The 19226-nt window shown below is 41.6% G+C and overlaps 1 protein-coding gene across 3 annotated transcripts in view; it reads right to left on the bottom strand.

Annotated features, from left to right (window-relative positions):
* Positions 1-2005: 2005 nt before the first annotated feature.
* Positions 2006-19226, bottom strand: part of Oatp30B (Organic anion transporting polypeptide 30B) — a 228164-nt gene continuing 210943 nt past the window's right edge. For all 3 annotated transcript variants that reach the window (XM_084591734.1, XM_084591736.1, XM_084591735.1), the window contains 5 exons: positions 16916-17078; positions 15925-16115; positions 12838-12902; positions 11425-11548; positions 2006-8376 (listed from right to left, as the gene is read on the bottom strand). In XM_084591734.1, the coding sequence (XP_084447860.1) occupies positions 8022-8376; positions 11425-11548; positions 12838-12902; positions 15925-16115; positions 16916-17078 (898 nt within the window). In that variant the 3' untranslated portion in view covers positions 2006-8021. The remainder of the gene's footprint in view (positions 8377-11424; positions 11549-12837; positions 12903-15924; positions 16116-16915; positions 17079-19226) is intronic.

The following is a 19226-nucleotide window of genomic DNA, read 5'->3' as shown; positions in this document are numbered from 1 at the left end:
CTTTGCGTTATCAAACGCCCCATTGAGGTCAAGAGCGAGAATTGTCCTGAAGAAAGGCTTGTTAGGGGGGTTTATGACTTCTTCCTTAAGCTGGAGGAGTATATCTTGGGTGGATAGGCCAGGCCGGAATCCGAACATGGTGTGTGGGTGCAAGTCGTTTTCTTCAAGATATCGGGTAAGCCTGATGTGTACCGCCTTCTCCATAACTTTCCCTACGCAGGAGGTGAGAGAGATGGGCCGTAGATTGTTAATATTTATGGGTTTGCCCGGTTTGGGAATGAAGTGCACTTCGAAAGTGCTCTCAGACAAGTGGGCGCCCTCTAGTGGGAGAGCAGTAGAATCACTGGCTTCCAATGGTAGAGGAGGAGGGCTTTTCCTTCGCTGAGAGCACCCGAGTGCACTCCCGGCTGCTCTCTTGTCTAAAGCGAGTGTAGGGGAAGTCATATGGCATAAAGAGTCATATCCGCGCCCCCTTTTTTTTTCCTCTCTTGAGTCGGCGACGCTCAAAATGGCGGCGGCAAAGCGTCGGCGCTCGGCGAGCGGAAATCATTGCTCAGGTATTACATACATGTTTGAGAATCGCTGCTGGCGTCGAAAGGGCCAAAGGAGGCAAATCGCCGCGCTATGGGAACAAAGGCATACAAAACAAGCAGTTCTTCACGGAGCGTTGGCCTCTCCTCGGGTTGCAACTGCCGCCACTGCGGGCAGGCGGAGAATGCTGGGGAGAGAAGTGCGGTCACGTGGTCGTGGCGCGTTGCTCTCGACACGCATAGAGCGTTCCCGTGGGAGGTCAGTTACACCCTCGCTCGACGTGCTCCTGTACTGCTCTGCAATGCTCGACACCTCTGCTCTCTCTCTCTCTCTCCCCCCCCCCCCCCCCTCGCGAATGCGCTATTCGCAGACATCGGCATGCCGGTGCAACGGTGTTTCCGTGGAGCTATGGCCACAGATTTCGTTCACTCAAACCCAAGGTGAGAGCACCACAATCGTGGCGCGCGAATACACTTCACATGATATTGTTTGCATTTAGTGGGCTTTCTTCACAGCTTGGAAAGAGGACACACACTAGGCTTTCTTTATCAGAAATAAATGGAATGGGAGTTTCAGAAGGTGCTCTCAAACTTTGCAAGTCACATTTTATTCTAAATGCAGTAAAGTAAATGAGAAAAATATTTTAATTACTAATTAATTGCAGAAATAAAAAATTCCATGTAATGTGCCATATGGCTGCCAGCTGTATACAAGTAGTTTCTCCTACCTCACTAAAATGTTTTATTTTTTAACCCTTTGCTAAAGTTAGCTTGGACGTCCTGTATATAGTTGAGAAAACTAAGATCATGCCAAATAATACCTGCTAACCACTCTTTGTTGTTTCTTTTTTTTGCTTTGAATCCTGTGGGAAACCAAGGAAATTAGCTCATATTGTTCATTTTGCCCGAGAATTCGTCTTCAAGGAAGTTGAAGATATTTCCTGCGATGGTCAGGACTTGTATGACAAAAATGTAAGAAAAGGTTGACACAAGATTGGATCAGCAGAAAAAACAAAAAACAAGAAAACTTTAGTGTTTTTTATGGCTATGTGAAGAGAAAACTTCCCAATATCCAAAAAGGGCCAAAGCTAAACCACAACACGTTCGCCGTAATGCGCTGCGAAATCTTGCAAAAGTAGCAGTGTTTTCCGCAAACAGTTCAAAACTGGAAAAGTCCAGCACCACTAGTTTTTCAGACAGTTACTCTGCAAGGTTTCAAAATTACTTCTTCCTGTTTATCCTGCTCCTATTTCACACAATCCGTAACACTAATTAGTTAGGACTCCTGACTGCTTGACTAGTTTTGAGTTTGCAAGCTTCTAACAGTAGATCAACTGAACATTGCCCTTTTTCCTTTTCATTTCATTATGAATTCCCATAGCCACCAACACTCAGCTTTACTTTGGAAACAATCACGTTTAGAGTTTGTTTCGCACTCTAATCTGGACAGAAATAAGCAGAAAGTGAACAGTATGAACATGTTCAAACAATATAGCCTTTAATGTGCCATGAAGTTTCTTATACAAAAGAAAGTGGGCGCGAAAACGGCAACAACTGACGCAGCCACAAAGACAATTTCGCAGCGTGGTTATGATGGCAATACAATTTTGTCAGATTGCACATTAGAAAAAAAAAACAACAACTATTTTTTAACTCATAACATGAAGACACATGGCAGCATGCATAAGCCAAGCTTGTAAAGTGCCAAAAGGCAACCTAGAAGGTGTCAGTACCTCCAAGAGAATGCAGTGAACAAGAATTCATTAGTTCCGTACTATGCTAAAGTAATGCAATAAAAATAATTTGCGCTACGTTGCTTAGTGGAGATTCAACTGCAATGACACGGTCACCAGTGCGGATTACCACTTTACGCGCAAACACATATTCTTCCCTTTTGCTGCACCTTTTTTCCATTACACAGGACAACAGCATGCACTTCTTAGGCCAGGAAACCCTAAACACCATTGCAAGAACATTATGCTAGTTAGATATACATACCACAGTATTGAACCGAAAAAATAAATAGTTCGAAACTGCCCGAGTTTCAACATCTGAACAAAGTACAGTGCAACTATAGTAATCTCTCTAGGGTGACCTCTCGCATTACAAAATAACAAAATGCAGCACGTCACAGAGGCAAGCGTACATGTAAACGAGTCCACATGACAGACATTTTACTTTGTTGGTCGCCACATTGGACCACCTATGAAACAAACTTGAGTTTTCCTATGTTCATTGTGCATAAATGTCTGCAGCGTATCTGTGGGGTCGCTAGAGGTAAACGCTTATACAGTATGCACAAAGCATCCTAGGCAATTTGAGCCAAGACATAATCTCATTATATGGCATCCGAGAACACAACTAACTATACTATGACAATCCCGAAGGCCGTTTATCTGTTACAGCTAATGATTAACAGTTCTTGTGAACACGCACCCTATCGCAAAAAATCATCCTTCTTTTGTTTCTCTGCAGTATGCAGCTTTAGTAAATTTATATGCAAAATGCTATTGTTGCAAAGTGATGTTTGGTGAGTCAGTCCTAAAAAGTGCTTTTTTTGTGCTCGTCTCATTACAGTCTAATGGTGTGTCACTTTCAGAAGGTTACTGCATTAGTAGTGCAGTGTTTGAAATGAATAAGTGTCCTGATACTGGCTGCATGTCTTCATTTTGCACCATTAACAATGAACTGGCTAAGCAACATGTAAAATTTGATCCTTGATAAGCTGCAAGCTACAGGTAATGTACTATTCATGTCTATTCATTTTTCACAGAAAAAAGCAAAAGTGACCTGAAGTAGAAACATATTACAGACTCCTTTGCTGCCAAGAATTTGTACCCTAAAATTTTACAAATTCAGATGACTTTTTGTGGTCAGTGCTCAATCAGCATGTACTAGGTTTAGGTTGGCTCGGAGGAAATTTTGTTCAGACTTGAGTTCTCCTTTTTAAAGACAGCAACAGAGAGAAGTTACATTAAACTACAATTTCATTTTTGCAAGACAGCTCAAAATGACGTCCTGTCATATTCATCCTTGTAAAACATATGTAATTTTTCAAAAGCTGGCTCAATTTACGCAGGATATCTCTGCACATTTCAGTGCAGTCGGCAACAAACCTATTTGTCGAGCGAAATGTGTGACACAGAACAACCTTGACATTACAAAGTAGGTCAAGCAACATAGGGCAAATATTTAGCACTCCTGCCTGGTCAGAAATGTGTTTTTAATTTTTAAATATTGACTAATTCAGACAGGAGGAAGACAGCGCTTTGTCATGCAGCATAATGCTGCAATGCTGTAAACAAACACAAAATGCTTAAATACTTTGTTGTCATTATCTATACTATTCCTGAAACTTTTACAAAGAAACTGCCCGGCCACTGAACACATTCACTATGGAGGTTCTAGTTTAAACTGTACTCTGCTGCTGCTGGCTTATGCATTAATTGAAGACTGCACTTATCTGTATTTGAATGGCAAGCCAGAGCAGGTTTAAAAGATGGTGCATGAAGTCTAACATGTATTGTTGCATTAAGGTTAACATGTACCATTCTTAAAATGGTTTCTCAATGAATTTAATAATCATAATAGAAATGCAATAGAAGAAGTGCAGGTGCCTGTTCAGCTACGATCAGTAGGTTAATGCTCCCATAAATCTGACATGTAGCTACATCTTGTACTACTGAGGAGTTTATTTAGCGAGGTTCCACTGGCCGATCTGCCCAGTAGTTAAGACTTGAAGATAAGAAAGGGACTAACCATAATGATATGATGAAGCATGATATTTATATTTTTTTCAAATAAGTTTTACTTATGCAGTAATCATCTCATACCATTTCTTGCTCACACTGATCAAACCATGTGTAACAAAAAAGCCAATCCCACTATGCAAATTATGCTATTCTCAAGCATACATTTCCTCCCAACAAAATGAATGCGCAAGTTTTCAAAGCAATCGACATTTAGCATAACCTATGGTTTTATTCCTCTAACATTTCTTTTTGAACTTCTGAACAAGTATTCAAAACAGTGGAAATAACAAAATTGAACAATATTAATGCAGCACGACACTTGCCAAAATGTTTTTCTCCCAATTACATAATCTGTGTAGCCAGAGAAATGATTAGTGTGCTCAGTTGATGAGCCGAGTACAGTCTTCAAGACCAGACAGAAAAAAAAAGAAGGGACACTTAAGCTCCGCCTTTGATGGCATGACATGAAAGCTTTAATGGCGCCCGTTTGCAGTTTGCCCATCCTCCCCTTGAGGACGGATCCACTTTCATGTATGTGCACTTTTGCTACTCGCCTAATACCCGATCAATTAATTTGTGCCTCTGTTATCCCATACACAATTATCATCAACATACAGCTTTAAGCTACCATTTTATATGAAAGACAGCCCAACGCAGATATAAAAGCCTACTTTAACCAAGACGTACGGATGTGCCTGTGTGGCCTCGAGGCAGCATGTTTACCTTGGGATCCAAGTCTTGGAGGGCAGGATCATGATCTCACCCTCCCATCTTAAACGCAGAGCCTTAGGTTGGTAGTGCCTGCCAATGCGATCATGTCAGATGGTCCCGTGACATCACGTGACACCACGGCCAGTCAGTGCACAGTCATGTCACCTGCCAACTACCACCTGCCAGAGCCACGGTCATGATTTTTAATGAACAATGCCAACTTCAGTTTTTCAAGAGAACGCGGCCTTTAATGTTATCGCCTTAAAAACAGCTTTTCATCTGCTGTATTAAACACACAGGATATATTCATGCACTTCTAGTGCTGATATTGCCATTATTTTCAAGAAAGTGTTCCCTATTTTAATTTATCAGGGACTCGATGCACAAACTTGTTATGTACGCTAAGTGACGCTAAATCTTTGCTCTGTGAAAATATCTCATCTATCACATATATTTATATGTATATTACAAAAGGCAAGAACCACCTGCGACAGTATTATACACCGTATCACATGCACTTGAACACGACTTCGAGATTGGTCACTCCGACCTCAGAGATTCTGTACAAGAGGGTCCGGTGCTTTACATAGCAAAGCGGCATTTCCAACAGGAAGCAGCGTTTCCTAGCAGAAAAGCATCTAAGGTAACAGTGAACTGATATTAATGTCCAGCCCGCATGACGTTACATAGTGATTACAGTGGCGCTTAGTAGTGTCAGAGATATTGCAGTCCTGATCAGCATGAATAGAATAAGTATTTAGATCCACAGCGAGGCTGATACTAACTCTCAGCATAACACAGGAAAGAATAGAATTTATCATCGGCAGACTTTACTAGTAGCAAAATAAATGAGCTATCAATCTGTAATTTGTAAATTAACTGCAATTACAGTAGCAGTAGTGCTCCTCAAATGAGGAATAAATATGTGGTTACGAAAAATAATATGTGGTGGGTATCTACTAGTTGCACAAAGTTGATTTCAACTGATTGAACAACATATTTTCATAAAACGAATGTTGTACTTTTTTTCCTCTTAAGTACAGACAGAGCATGAACACATGCTAAGAAACTGAAAGTACAGAGAAACCGGGAAGACGGGCAATAAAAATGGTAAATCGTTTTTGAGCAAAATGCATCTTTTACATTAAAGACTGTTAACTTCCATTTCAATACAATCCTTTGCCTCAAATGGACTACCATAACACAGCACTGTCATTACGGGAAAGATAGTTTTTAAATATGAACAAAGAAGGACAAAATCTCCACGACTTTCTCGCCAAGATGTGACCCAGCGATAAGAAACATGTTACTGTCCCTATCGAGAAACGACCGTACAAAAGAAAGCGGGGCAACTCCCACACACACACGCACATACACACATGCACACAGGCAGATCTCTGGTCCACTGAACCATTTATAATAAAGCATGACATTACAAAACATTTCCACCATAAAAGCCATAAAAATGGCAAACAGGGAAGAACACATTAAATGGAAGCACGAAAGTCCGTATTCATCAGCCGTAACAGGAAAAGAAGGTGTTAAGGACACCGAAAGAACCTAAATAGAGCTGGACAGAGACATGAAATAAACACATTGTTTTCAAATGTTCATATTTGGAAGAAAAAAAGGCTGCTAACTGATAAATTTAGAAACGTTAAAGACTATATTGTGTCCAAGTGTTTTCAGTCTATAAGGCAACATCAAGATGGTGCAGTCGGTGTTCACGCAACAAATACTTTACACTGCTGTCATAGCGGGGTTGAAGTAACTAAAACGCTCAGTGAGGATACTCGATAACCTTAACGATTAGAACTAGTATTCGCTGCTCGAATTGTGCAGGTAGCTTCACCGAACTGATGTGAATATCTAGACGGTGGCAAGCTGACTGCTAACAAAACGTGACAATGGAAACTAATGAAAACTCGAGCTTATTGTTCTTCGATGCACACAAAGGAAGGAAAGAGTACAGGCGATGTTTCACAGCTGATGAACACAACAAAATGCAACAATAAAATGCAGCGGCAGTGTGTGACCACACACATATTAAATGCCAGACGACTGTTTGAGAATCGCAGAAATATAGACGGTAGCCATCCTATAATGGAAGCGGCAAAATATTTGACATGGTGTCTTTCTCTCTCGACGTTAGTAATATTTGTACAGTGTGAAGTGGATGGCGAGAGTCCGCAAACAAATGAAAACAATCTCAGTTGGTTACCGCACAGAAGCATCCACTTCAAAAAATCATATAGACACACACACACACACACACTCACACACACAAAAGGTACCCCAGGTATGGGTTGCTGCTGCTGTGGCCTGAAGCAGGCACGTCTTTAGTGTTCTTTGCCATGGCGCTGCCGAACCTGTACGTAGCCTTTAATCCCATTCACTCAACAATGTCAGCTGTTCTGAGACAAGCATAGTAGGCACTCTAAGGTCTGCATATTACCTGCACAAATTGTACACCACGATTCCTGCATCTCGAAGAAGCAGCCATAGGCACACCACGGTATTGTTTCGATACCGCTAGGCTCTTCAGTGTAGCCTGAAATGTCACTGCTGAGATATATTGTTGCACGTTGCCTTCGTTATTCACTCGTACAAACCAGCGACAGCTCTCACAGCTGCTGTAAGCCTGTTAATCCTCGGCATGAAGCAAGAATATATGAAAAGAAGAACTTCCACGTCTAGCACTTTATGTGTCACCGTCACTTCAAGTGATCAGGAGCCCCTCACCAGTGGTGACACCCGATGGCCGGTAAGATGAGCCATTGCTACGCACTTACACGAGATGTAATGCTTTTGTCTGCCACGGGACATTCAATGGCGAGTTCTACCACTCTTATATTCTCACTCCATGGCCCTGAGTTTGTCGTACGGCTGTTCATTGCCACCAGAAGTGGGCTAATGGTTGACTTCGCCCTCGCCTAAACGACAGTGGGTCCCTATTACACAACTGACAGGCGATTCTACTTCTCGCACACTGACAGGCAATTCCACTTCTTGCACACCTTTACAGAATTTAGCAGGCGAGTTCTGACGGGCCTGCATGCGCAGCGGAATTCCTGAGCAATGGCTGACAATGTTGTTGCCGCTCCTTTTCGTCGTGCTCTGCAGCCAAAGAAACGACGTTCTCGCCGCTTTCGACGATGTCTTCCGAGCAGTTGCCCAAAGGAAGGACGTCCTCCTTTTGCTCTGAGTCGCCCCAGCCGAGGGCAGATAGTCGGTCTAGGGAAATTATTGAGGAGACGATCTCCCCGACCGTCATGGGTGGAGCTTCCTTAAGCTCCCGTTTGTGACGCCACGTAATGAGGAGCCAGTCGAGGAAAAACAACAGCCCTGCAGCCACTTTGAGACCGGAGCAGACAGCAATATACCTGCGCGAAGAGATCCAGAGAGCAAAGAAAGAGCAAGATGGCTAAACAACCTGGAAGCCACTGCTACCGTGCCAAGAACTTGCAATATTCTTTGTTGCAGCAATAGTTTCGTTATGAAATAAAAAAAAGTTGCACAGAAATTCTTTCATTTCAATAACCTGCTTTTTGAAGCCGGTCTTTTATCATTTCATGCTCAGACGTGCAAGAGAAGTGTTTTCATTCTGAATACTACTTTTCTCAAGAAATATGGTTTATTTTAAAATGGCAGCACCAAGAACTTAGGACGGAAAATTCTAGGGCAGAGCAGTGTTCAAAATAAAATAAGGAGAGCCTATATTAATGTACTTCACATCAACGAGATTGAAGCAACAATTTAAACAACTATATTTCAGAAGTTAGAATAAAGGGGGAATGTGGGGCTGAAGGACCAGCCATTAAAAAACAACAAAAATTTGAATACTGTATCTTGAGCGTGAAAAATGCTTCGTAATGGAATGACCTAGTGATTGTCAGGTTAGGAAAAGTGTCATTTTAAAAATGCTTGCAATTTGTTAAATTTTTTAGACATAGGCTACCTCAGAAAAGCATGATAAGGGGAAGAGTTGTTCGTATGGCTTCGTTACCGCGTTATAAAATTTGATTTTCACGTAAAAACCTAACAAATGAAAATGGCAGTTTTAGAGGCTTATGACTTTGCTCCCCCCCCCCTGCAAAATTTCTCTTAAGAAATAGGTTTAAAGTATATTTGGCTCTTCAGTGTAAAACCAACAGTTTCCCTCAATGTGCACTATGGCCTCAAAATGTGAGAATATGGCAATAATGCCTTCCAAGACTTGCACATGCATATTTTCGTTTGAGGGGACTTTTTTCTCAATTAAATCGCAAATTAAAGCACTTACTGCATAAATAAGGACTTGCTTCTTCAATTCGATGCTACTTCAGATGAAAGTGCTTGCAATTTTCATGGTTTATATTTCTATATTTGTATTGCTTATCAGTTGCGATCAGCTGCATAAGTAGCATGATAAAAACCAGTCTAATAAAGAATAAATGCTAGACATTCATCTTGATGATTATAGTGTTAGTTTTGTTATGCTTACCAATTATGGATCGCAAGACTAGCATTTATCTTTTCCACTTGCAATTTTAAGGGATAACAGCCACCCCCATTTTAACGGCACCTTTGACCTTTGTAATAATAAGCAAGATTACAATGCACGGATCACCATACTTTATTGGCCTACGACTGCTAAATAATATATACAATTGAATTTCTTCTCTCATGCTAGCCGTTTCGGTTTTGTTAACCGAGCGTTGGCTGTGATGTGCGAGAACTGTTTAGGACATGCGAGGCAGGAAAAAAAAACAAACTAAATACAAGCATCAACACATCATTTGTTGTTATTCTAGTTCTAAAAGTAGAGTAGCTTAAGTGTTGTAGTAAATTATAACTACACATCAGCAAATATATTGTACTTTTCTTTTATGCCTCGCGTAGCCTGAACATGCAACTGCCATCATTCGACCGAAAAAGCCTCGAGAAGAAATTGATTTGTAAACTATTCAGCGATACTAGGGGAACACCGTGGCGTGATCCGTGTATACTAATGCCTAATCCATTATTTGGAAAAAGGTAAAATGCGTGAGCAGAAATTTGAAGTGCATGCTCCTTCTAGGCATTTCCACAAAGTCTTGAGAAAATGCCTCAGCAGGCCAAGAACAAGCTGAAATATGCGTGAAATTCTATTGCACAAATCATTACCAAACCTGGATGACAAGTACTTTATCAGTTTATAAGTCTTGTATAACGAAAATCCAGAACTCAGATTTCTTGATAAAAATACTTTGCATTACTCGACACCCTTCCTTTCGAAAACTTACTTTTATAGGAATCTGATGCATGTATCCTGCATCCATTTTTTTATTCTTTATGACATGATATTTGCCAGGAGAATGCTATAGAGTGCGATATATTAAAAATACAAATACCAACACAACATAAAATGTATAAAATAAAAAAAAAATACCAAACCATAGCCTACTGACACTCTTGCTTTAACCTTCATGGTGGCATATGCAGATAAAAAACCGTTCAAACAACATGTAAAACTTCAGACTTAAGCATTGACATGCAGATGTCATCAATTAAAGTTTCTTTCTTTTTGCTGTTATCTTTAAGAGACAATTACAGTAGAACTTCATTGATATGCTCCTGCTACAGTAGAACCTCACTGATATGTTCCTGCTTAAAACAATTTGCCGGCTACTAAAGCTTAAAATTTCAACAAATTCTTATCATATTATACGTTTAGTAACTAACCGCAATATGGGGCAAACATAGGAGGGGGCCAAGTCTCGGGGCATGCAACGTGAACGACTGAACTGCAGTGGCAGTCACCGGCCACGGTAACTTCTCTGTGATGCCTGCCTAAATGAAAAGGCCGCAAAGCGTAAAAAAAAAAAATTGTACTATACCCTGAAGCAACTTTCTTGAGAATGGTGGAGATTTGGTTTGGTTTGGTTTTGAGGTTTAACGTCCTAAAGCTACTCAGGCTATGAAAGACGCCGTAGTGGAGGACTCAGGAAATTTTGACCACCTGGGGTTCTTTAACGTGCACTGACATCGCACAGCACATGGGTGCCTAGCTTTTCGCTTTCATTGAAAAGTGGCCGCCGAGGCCAGGATTCGATTGCCATTGCCGTCGAAGGGTTGGATGTGCTTCTTCCTTGCTAAGCTTTCACACCAATGTTAGACATTTCTCCAGAGTAAACACAACGCATGTGCGGACTAAATTCTGCAGCCACTAGCAATGCATCTGCTTGGACCTTGAGCCAAGAAATGCTAACGGACGCTTTTGTGATGCAAAATAGGCAAAAAATGTCCTTTATGTATTTCAGCAATTCCACTTTTAAAATTCGGTCAGACTGGATTATATGCTTTCCCAGAAATTACGCTTTATCTTCTGCACTTTCTTAATCTAAAAATCAAAGAGGTTCTATTGCACTACTTAAGGCGATCACAGTAGCAGTCACAGTTGTCAAGCCTACCTTAGCCGGAACTGCTCAATGTCGTAGACCAAGCAGAATCCTCCAGGCTTGCCACAATGAGCCTTCCTGAGGATGCAAGACGAGTCTATCACGTTTCCAAACATTATTGGAGCTGGTATGTAACCTGTAATCAGAAAAAGAAATACCAATGTTACAGCTGCCTCAACATTTTACAGTACACAGGCCAAGGCTATTTTTAGCAAACATGAGAGGGCAAGGGGAGGTTGACTCAGAGGGGTACATATAATTAAGAGTTTCAGGCTCCTCAGGCATATAAAGGCACATGGCCTAAGCCAAACTTATGCTATGGTTCAAGTGCTGCAATCGCAACACAAGATTCCTTCTGCAGCAGTTACACTTGACCCAGCATGTAGAGTTATAATCTTATACAAGAAACAGGGAACATAAAAGGCCTCCTAGTGTCACATACAGCCTCGTCCACTTCTAGCTATAACACTGTAACTGCTTTTAAAGCGCCATTGCGTCCGACACGCCAACGCAGTAAAGCTAAGTGGCTGGCCATGCGAAGCACCAACTCCGTGTTTGTCTGTGCTTGTATTGATTTGCTTCAATATGTGCCTGCGTCGGACGCAATGTTGATTTGAAAGGAGTTACCTTATTATAGCTAGAAGTGGATGACCCTGTACAATGAACAAGGTAAGGCACAAAAAACATGTAGGGCTTGCATATGAGATGAATGTTCATCAAGGCTTGCATGCTGTAGTTTCAACACTTTGTTAACATTTTTTCAGCATCATGGCCCTAGTTTTACCTGCCCCAAACATTTGCCCTGTATGTACATCAGTATTAGTTGTAAGGTATTTAAAAACCCAGTCATCATAATAATCATCAGAATAATCACACCCACTCCAGGACACAGGAGGCATCTCATATAGCCCTCCAACTTACCCTGTCCTATGTTAGCCCATCCATCCAAACTTTCTTACCGCATCCAAACATGTGACTCTCAGCTGTCCAATGCATTCTCCGTTACCTCACTGACAATCGCTTGCCTCGTTGCCACATTGATGCCCTGCCCTTACATGCCCCTTCTACTTCCTCATCAATTATCTTCCAGCCACAAAATGGTTAAACTATTAATTTCCCACTGGTTAATATCAGAAATAAAAATTTTAAAAATCCCCTACCCTTAGTTTCGATGACTGATGGCTGTTGTTCATATGTCGGGCCAATAACTAGGTTTGACTCAGTTAATCTAAGCAGGAATATCAACAAAGTGCTTGCTGCTGAGACTTTTACCTTATGAAATTATACCCTGCAGGAAAAAATGAAGTCTGCTGTATATTATTATTATTATTATTGAATAAGAGTCAGCAGATGAGTGTTTCATGCACTTGCACATCAAACTTTATGCGGCCAACAAAGAGGCAAGCATAAATGTAGAATGCTTACCAAATAGCCTAAATATTACAAACTGCATTCCCAGCGCAAACGACCTCTCCTCTTCTCCAACAGATCTGCAAAATATAAGGCACAGAAAGCATGAGCACCGTTCTATTGAATGGAGTTTTACCATAAGACCAGTTCAATAACCTATAATTTAGTAAGTTTATTCACTCGCTACCTTAAGAATGTCTGGGACACTCGCTCTCAACACCATCGTTATTGGTCAAATATTTACTGGAATCCCCCAAGGTGAAGTATATTTGTAGTAAGGGAGCAATTACTCATTCCCCTAAATGTTCGACCAGAACATTCCCATCTCAAGTTATAGACCAATTCGCTCTCGTCCTACCACCTGCCCTGCTGACCGTACTGGTTAGCTCAGTTGGTAGAGCAACAGGCCTGGAAAGGCAGCGGTACCGGGTTCATTCCTCGGACCAGGACGAATTTTTCTTTAATAACATTTCTGCATGGTGTGAAACTTGGCTAATGAAACTTAACATATTCAAATGTAAAGCAATGAAAGTAACACGACTTCCTAACAAGGCTAACCCACACCCATAAGTTCTTAATGGCTCTCCTTTAGACTTCATTTCAGTATACAAGTATCTACGCGTACACATCAGCAGTGGCCTTTCATGGAAAGCGCATATCGAACATATAAGTAACAACGCTAATCGCATGCTTGGCTTCCTTCACCGTAACTTTTCACTTCCTCCGGTTTCTTTAAAGCTACTTCTCTACAAAGCGGTCGTTTGTAGTAAGATGGAATACGCCTCTTTTGTGTGGGATCCCAACATCAAGACTCTTATTAATATCTTATAATTTGTCCAGAATTGTTCAGCACGTTTTATTTTGCATAACTACTCCTGTTCATCTAGTGTCACACTCATGAAGAGAACCCTAGATCTCCTAGATCTTTCGGTGTGGCGTCATGTTTCTCGACTTTCCACATTCCACAAAATATATTACACAAATGAATCCTTGAAACAAAGTCTTTTCACTACTCCGAGTTACATATCATCCCGCATTGATTATCATTTCAAAGTCAATGTTCCAAATTGCAGGACTAACCAGTATTTCTACTCTTTCCTCCCCAAGACCAGCTCAGACTGGAACCACCTGCCCACCTGCATCATCTCCATTTCTGAACCCGAGGTTTTCAAATCTGCGCTTCTTCATCATCTACGTTAAAAAATTCTCCTTATTTTTAATTTTGTGTAAGTATTATTACCACTCCTATCTGTAACGCCTCAACGGCCCTGATAGTAACCAAATAAATAAATAAATAAACTGCGAAGTTTCTGAGAAAGCTTTTTCCTTTGTAGCCATATGGCTGCGCTTGGGTGGATGCCAATGAGTAATTACTCCCTTATTATAATACCATTGTTATTGCTGATAAAGCTTTTCCTCTATCCTCAGTTTGTGGAAAACAACAAATTATGCAGTTGCCGCCATCACACAATGATTTAACAGCTTTGGCACAGTACAGCGCAGATTTGCATTTTTGCACGCTCCAAATGAAGCTACTAATGCCAATAAATGCAAAAAATATGAGGCACACTTAACCTCTGCCTTTATGGATGCAACACAATAGCACTAAGATATTTTAAGCTACCATATTATCTAGCTACAGGTCGTAGGCAACCATACGATATACAAAGACCCACTTTAAGCAAGCCGTATGAATGTGCCTGTGTGGCCTAGAAGTAGTCGGTGTGCCCGACTCGAAATCCAAGAACACTGGATTCTTATTTGACCTTCCCATCTCAAATGAGTAACCAAAGTTGCCAGCTCCTTGCAACCTTAGCTGGAACCATTAGCTGGAAGAGCGAGATGTCATATATAGTACCACCATATCCAAGTACTTAAATTTGGCAAAGCAAAGGAAGAGATAGTTTCTATTGTTACATTGAAAGCTATACTGAAGATGGTACAAATCAAAAGATTTTAATTTACCAATATACCGATCGTAGTTTACTAAATGTGGTCACATGGTGGCACAACCCTGTTCCCGTGATAACTTTATGCAACCTTGGGAATTTACTAGCTGTGCTATGTAAAGCTACATGATGTGAGGAATGTGGAATGCGATTGGTCGTAGCATTCCGTCTGGTGCCCGCATTTTTCATGCAACACTGCTGTACAATGCTGACCATGAGACGAAGCTAAGTCACCTGGTCGAATGAACGTAAACAAAACATTCAATATAACAATTCAGTGATCCCCAGCCCTCCCCCACGTGTGGTATTTCTCCTAAAGGCTTTCTTGCGGTGGCTTTCAGCAGGTTTGCTTTCTCACTTCACTGCCAAGGACTTTGCAAAAACGAACTGTACCATAATTTTAACGGAAGATTACGATGCTTGCAATGTGAGCTGGTAACGTGATTAGGCCTGTTACGCTTGGCAGAGGCTAGATACAAAGTGGCGTCAACAGCGGTTTCGATGCAAACAAGGCTAGGCCAAGCAACACACAGCAAGCCCAACAAGGGCTTGCTGTTACTGTTAGTATGCCAGTATACGAAACATCTGTACGTTAAATAAAGTTGTTTCCTCCTCCTCCTCACCGAAGAATATGTGTCAAGTTATGAACATGCCTTTGGCAGGTGGTAGTCAGCAAATGATGATTACCAGGAGCTTCTAACTCGAGAGCTCTCTGTGAGATGAGAATCGAATGCAGGGACCCTTGGATCCACAGCCAAGACATGCTACCTCTGGGCCACACAAGCGAGTTTGCATGGCTTTGTTAAAGTGGGACTTTGTATCTATGTCATGCGGTCTTGCGCATAATGTGGTACCTTAAGACTGTATGCTAAGGCATAAGTGTATGATAGCAAAGGCACCAATTAAGGGGGCCAGTCATAAAGCGAGAAGCAAGGTGCACATATGCAAATACCCTTAGAGATGAAGCTTAAGCGTCCCGCGAATTTTTAACTTTCGGTTGCAGGTAATCCTACTCATTGTTCGAACATATCAATATGTTAAACAATTACACGATCCCCTTTGAGTACGGTACGAATAGGATCAACTGCTCACCAAACATGTCAGCTGTATGCTAGCAGGGAATGCGAGACTCCCTTCAGCGACTGGCACTCACCGCAATATGATCATAAGCAGTGGCATCTGTGTGATGGAGACCACCAGTGTCATGGCGAACAGGAGTACCATGAACGGGATGAATGCCAGGCACGGCTGTGGGCATGGCCCGCTTGTTGCAAGGGGCACCGCAGTCACTTCGGGGCTCACGGTCACGTTAGGCACGATGCAGGCACATGACGTGTAATTGAGCTTCGGTATGAAAAAACAAAACAAAAACAGACATCTACAGTCAGGACACGAAAAAACAAACAAACAAACAAAAAATCCCGCAATCCTAGCACCCAAAGTTAAAGAGAAAGCGTAGAGCTTACAGGTTTTTAAGCACGGTAAGTTTTTACGTGCTAGCTCGGTGACATTCCGTTTGGAAATTTTCTCTTTTTGTGAGATTTTCTTGGTCTGTAATTAGTCCTATGTAAAATCTTTATGTATTTTCAGTGAAACAAAGAATTAACAGTAGATGTGTTTATGTAATCAGCGATTTTGAGCCGTGATGACATTCATACCTCCCTACAGTTAAGTGCTAGGTGAGTAGACCTGGCAACGACTTGACTGAAGCACTACATTCGGCAACAACATTTTTTGGCAGTGAAGAGAAGGTACAGGAGCGGAGCGCCCGTAACTATGTCACTACGCTAATAATTGAACTTTAAATCTTATGTAACGTACCCAAAGGTTTATTGCAATAAAAAAAAAAAGTGAGTGTATTCCGCATACAAGAAGACAGGGCAAGTTTCGTCAGTGTAGCTTCGGCACCATTGGCAAGAAAAGTTGCTAGGGCTAAAGCGGATATGCTTGAAAGAAGGAAATGAACACAACTGAAGAAATTGCTTGCACCACCCTCCCTGGTGTTATGTCACCATTTCAAATTCCAGTTTGTTTGTTTGCAGCCAAAAAAACAAAAACAACTAAAAAAAGAAGCCATGAAATCGATTTTTGCTACAAACACAAATTGGACATAGGTGCTCTCAAAATCCACTGAAAGTGCTCACATGCGATCCATGACCAGCTCCGGGCCGACAGCCGGCGTGGCACGGTGAGAAGTAAGTGATGCCATTGCGGCCGCAGACGGGCTCGATGTCGTTGGGCGAACAGCGGCAGCCCATGTTGCAGTCGGCCGTCAGGTTCACTTGGAACGTCTCCAGCTCGCTGCTGCTACAGGTGTATGAATGAGGGAAGAGAGAAGGGTACGGTGAGAGCAGGAAACGCCAATTCATCCGGAAACTCGGGACATACCTCAGATGGAAAGAACAGCACATGCTAAACCTTGTACGACTTTGATAGTATTCGAAGCAGCAAACACGAAATGCTTTTAGAGCAGAGCTCTTAGGCACCCGTTCCTGGTCATCGTAACCAGTGGGCAACTAATAGTTTCAGCTGACCAACCTCGGGTGCAGTATCCTGCTCAGCCACCTGCAACCTGCCATGATCATTCAGAACTCAGATGTCTCGGAGAGTCTGGTGAATGCAAGGTTGGGACCTTCAGGCTCCCTTTAATGCTGCCACGCACTGCACTTAAAAGGCGGAGTTTAAGTGTACCCTGGATAGAGTGCCCCGGGCAGCCACATATTGCAAGTGGCAAAGGCCAACTTTTGGCGCAAGATTCTGCTTGGTCTCGGTTACTTCATGGTCATACGAGCCACCTGCCAGCCATGGCAGGTTGTAGCAAAGCGAACCTCCTCCAGCCACCTGCCATGGCTAGCAGGTGGTAAAGTGGGAGATTAGAAATCCCCTCCCCCATTTAAGGGAGAGAGAAGGTGAGAAGCAACGGGTGGCTTAGAGGCTTGGGTGTATGGCGAGAACAGAGACATGCGCCAACAAAACTCAGTGGCAAAAGAGGAAGCTATGATGAGTGCCGTGTAACGTGCAACCACAGGCTGCTGCTTCTACAGGAAAGAGCAGAAAGGTGACTACTGTAAAAACAGAAGTTGATGGTAAGAACGAAGTAATGGGGCCACATGGAGGCGAGAAATTAATGTGCAGGAGGGGATGCAGCTAAAAAAGAAAGGCGGAAGCATAAGATGGAAATTGAAGGAAGAGACTGCATCAAGCGAGAGAGACATAGCACTAGTTTGCACCGTCTGATGTGTAAATGAGCCCTGGTGAAATAACAGCGTGCAGAAGAGAAGAGGTCGATGAAACACGGCGACACTTCTCACCGCTGTGAAGACCAGCGTAACTCACTAATAAACCTTGCCTTTCTGGACCAGGCATGGGTCTGGCACCTGAAAAACACCTGCCAGTTGACAGATCACAAGCTCCCTTTGTAACAAAATCAGTAATTTCCGAAAGAAATGTCGCTGAAGGATGACTACATATATGTGTCGGAACTATAAAGAGTAGTGCTTAAGTGCACATTTATACATATATATATATATATATATATATATATATATATATATATATATATATATATATATATATATATATATATATGCCTCAGTAAGTTCATTCAAGGTTATATATATATATATATATATATATATATATATATATATATATGCCTCAGTAAGTTCATTCAAGGTTATATATATATATATAACCTATATATATATATGAGGCATATATATATATATATATATATATATATATATATATATATATATATATATATGCCTCAGTAAGTTCATTCAAGGTGAAATAAGGCTCGCCATCTTCAGATATTTTGTCCCCACAAAGGCAGAACAAAGGAAAAGCTTCAAAACAAAATAAGGCATGGCAATTACCTAGCCTTACGAAAACACACATATCATGCTGAGAGAGAACTTCCAAGGTACCTGTGCTAAACATACATGCCGAAACAACATTTTTGCTAAACTCATGCAGCTCCCAATTTAGGAGGTTGGCAGGCATATGCTACTGACCTAAATTTGACTAAACACAGCAGCTAGTGCTTCTATATCTAAGGTGCCTTAAAAAATACTTTTGTCAGCTGCTCTTTGTTTTCTTACTGTTCACTAGCCTCGAGCCATCCTTGGCAACTTGTGCTATGCAGAGATGGCTTGTGAGGGTACAGTGAGAATAAGGTCTAACTGCTAGCTTGCTTCCTCACAGGAAAGGCCGCTTTCTCATGAATGCAGCAAAAAAGGAAGGCCCACATTTTATAATATAATGTAAAGACGAAGAAGAAGCTCTCTTCAGAGTTTCATTGAAGAGAATCTTCAATGGTATTGATATAGATTCGCATGTGCTCGGATCTTGACTTGTCTGACCGTGGGCCGCTGTCACTGCTGCTCCTTTGGTCCCAATGCCTTCAAATAAACACCACCTTACAATAATTACAAATGTGACCATATTAGGACT

Source organism: Amblyomma maculatum, chromosome 1 (genome assembly GCF_055883805.1).
Source record: "Amblyomma maculatum isolate TAMU_Amacu chromosome 1, ASM5588380v1, whole genome shotgun sequence".
In the NCBI taxonomy this organism is placed as follows: domain Eukaryota; kingdom Metazoa; phylum Arthropoda; class Arachnida; order Ixodida; family Ixodidae; genus Amblyomma; species Amblyomma maculatum.
This window is presented reverse-complemented; position numbering and strand designations above follow the sequence as displayed.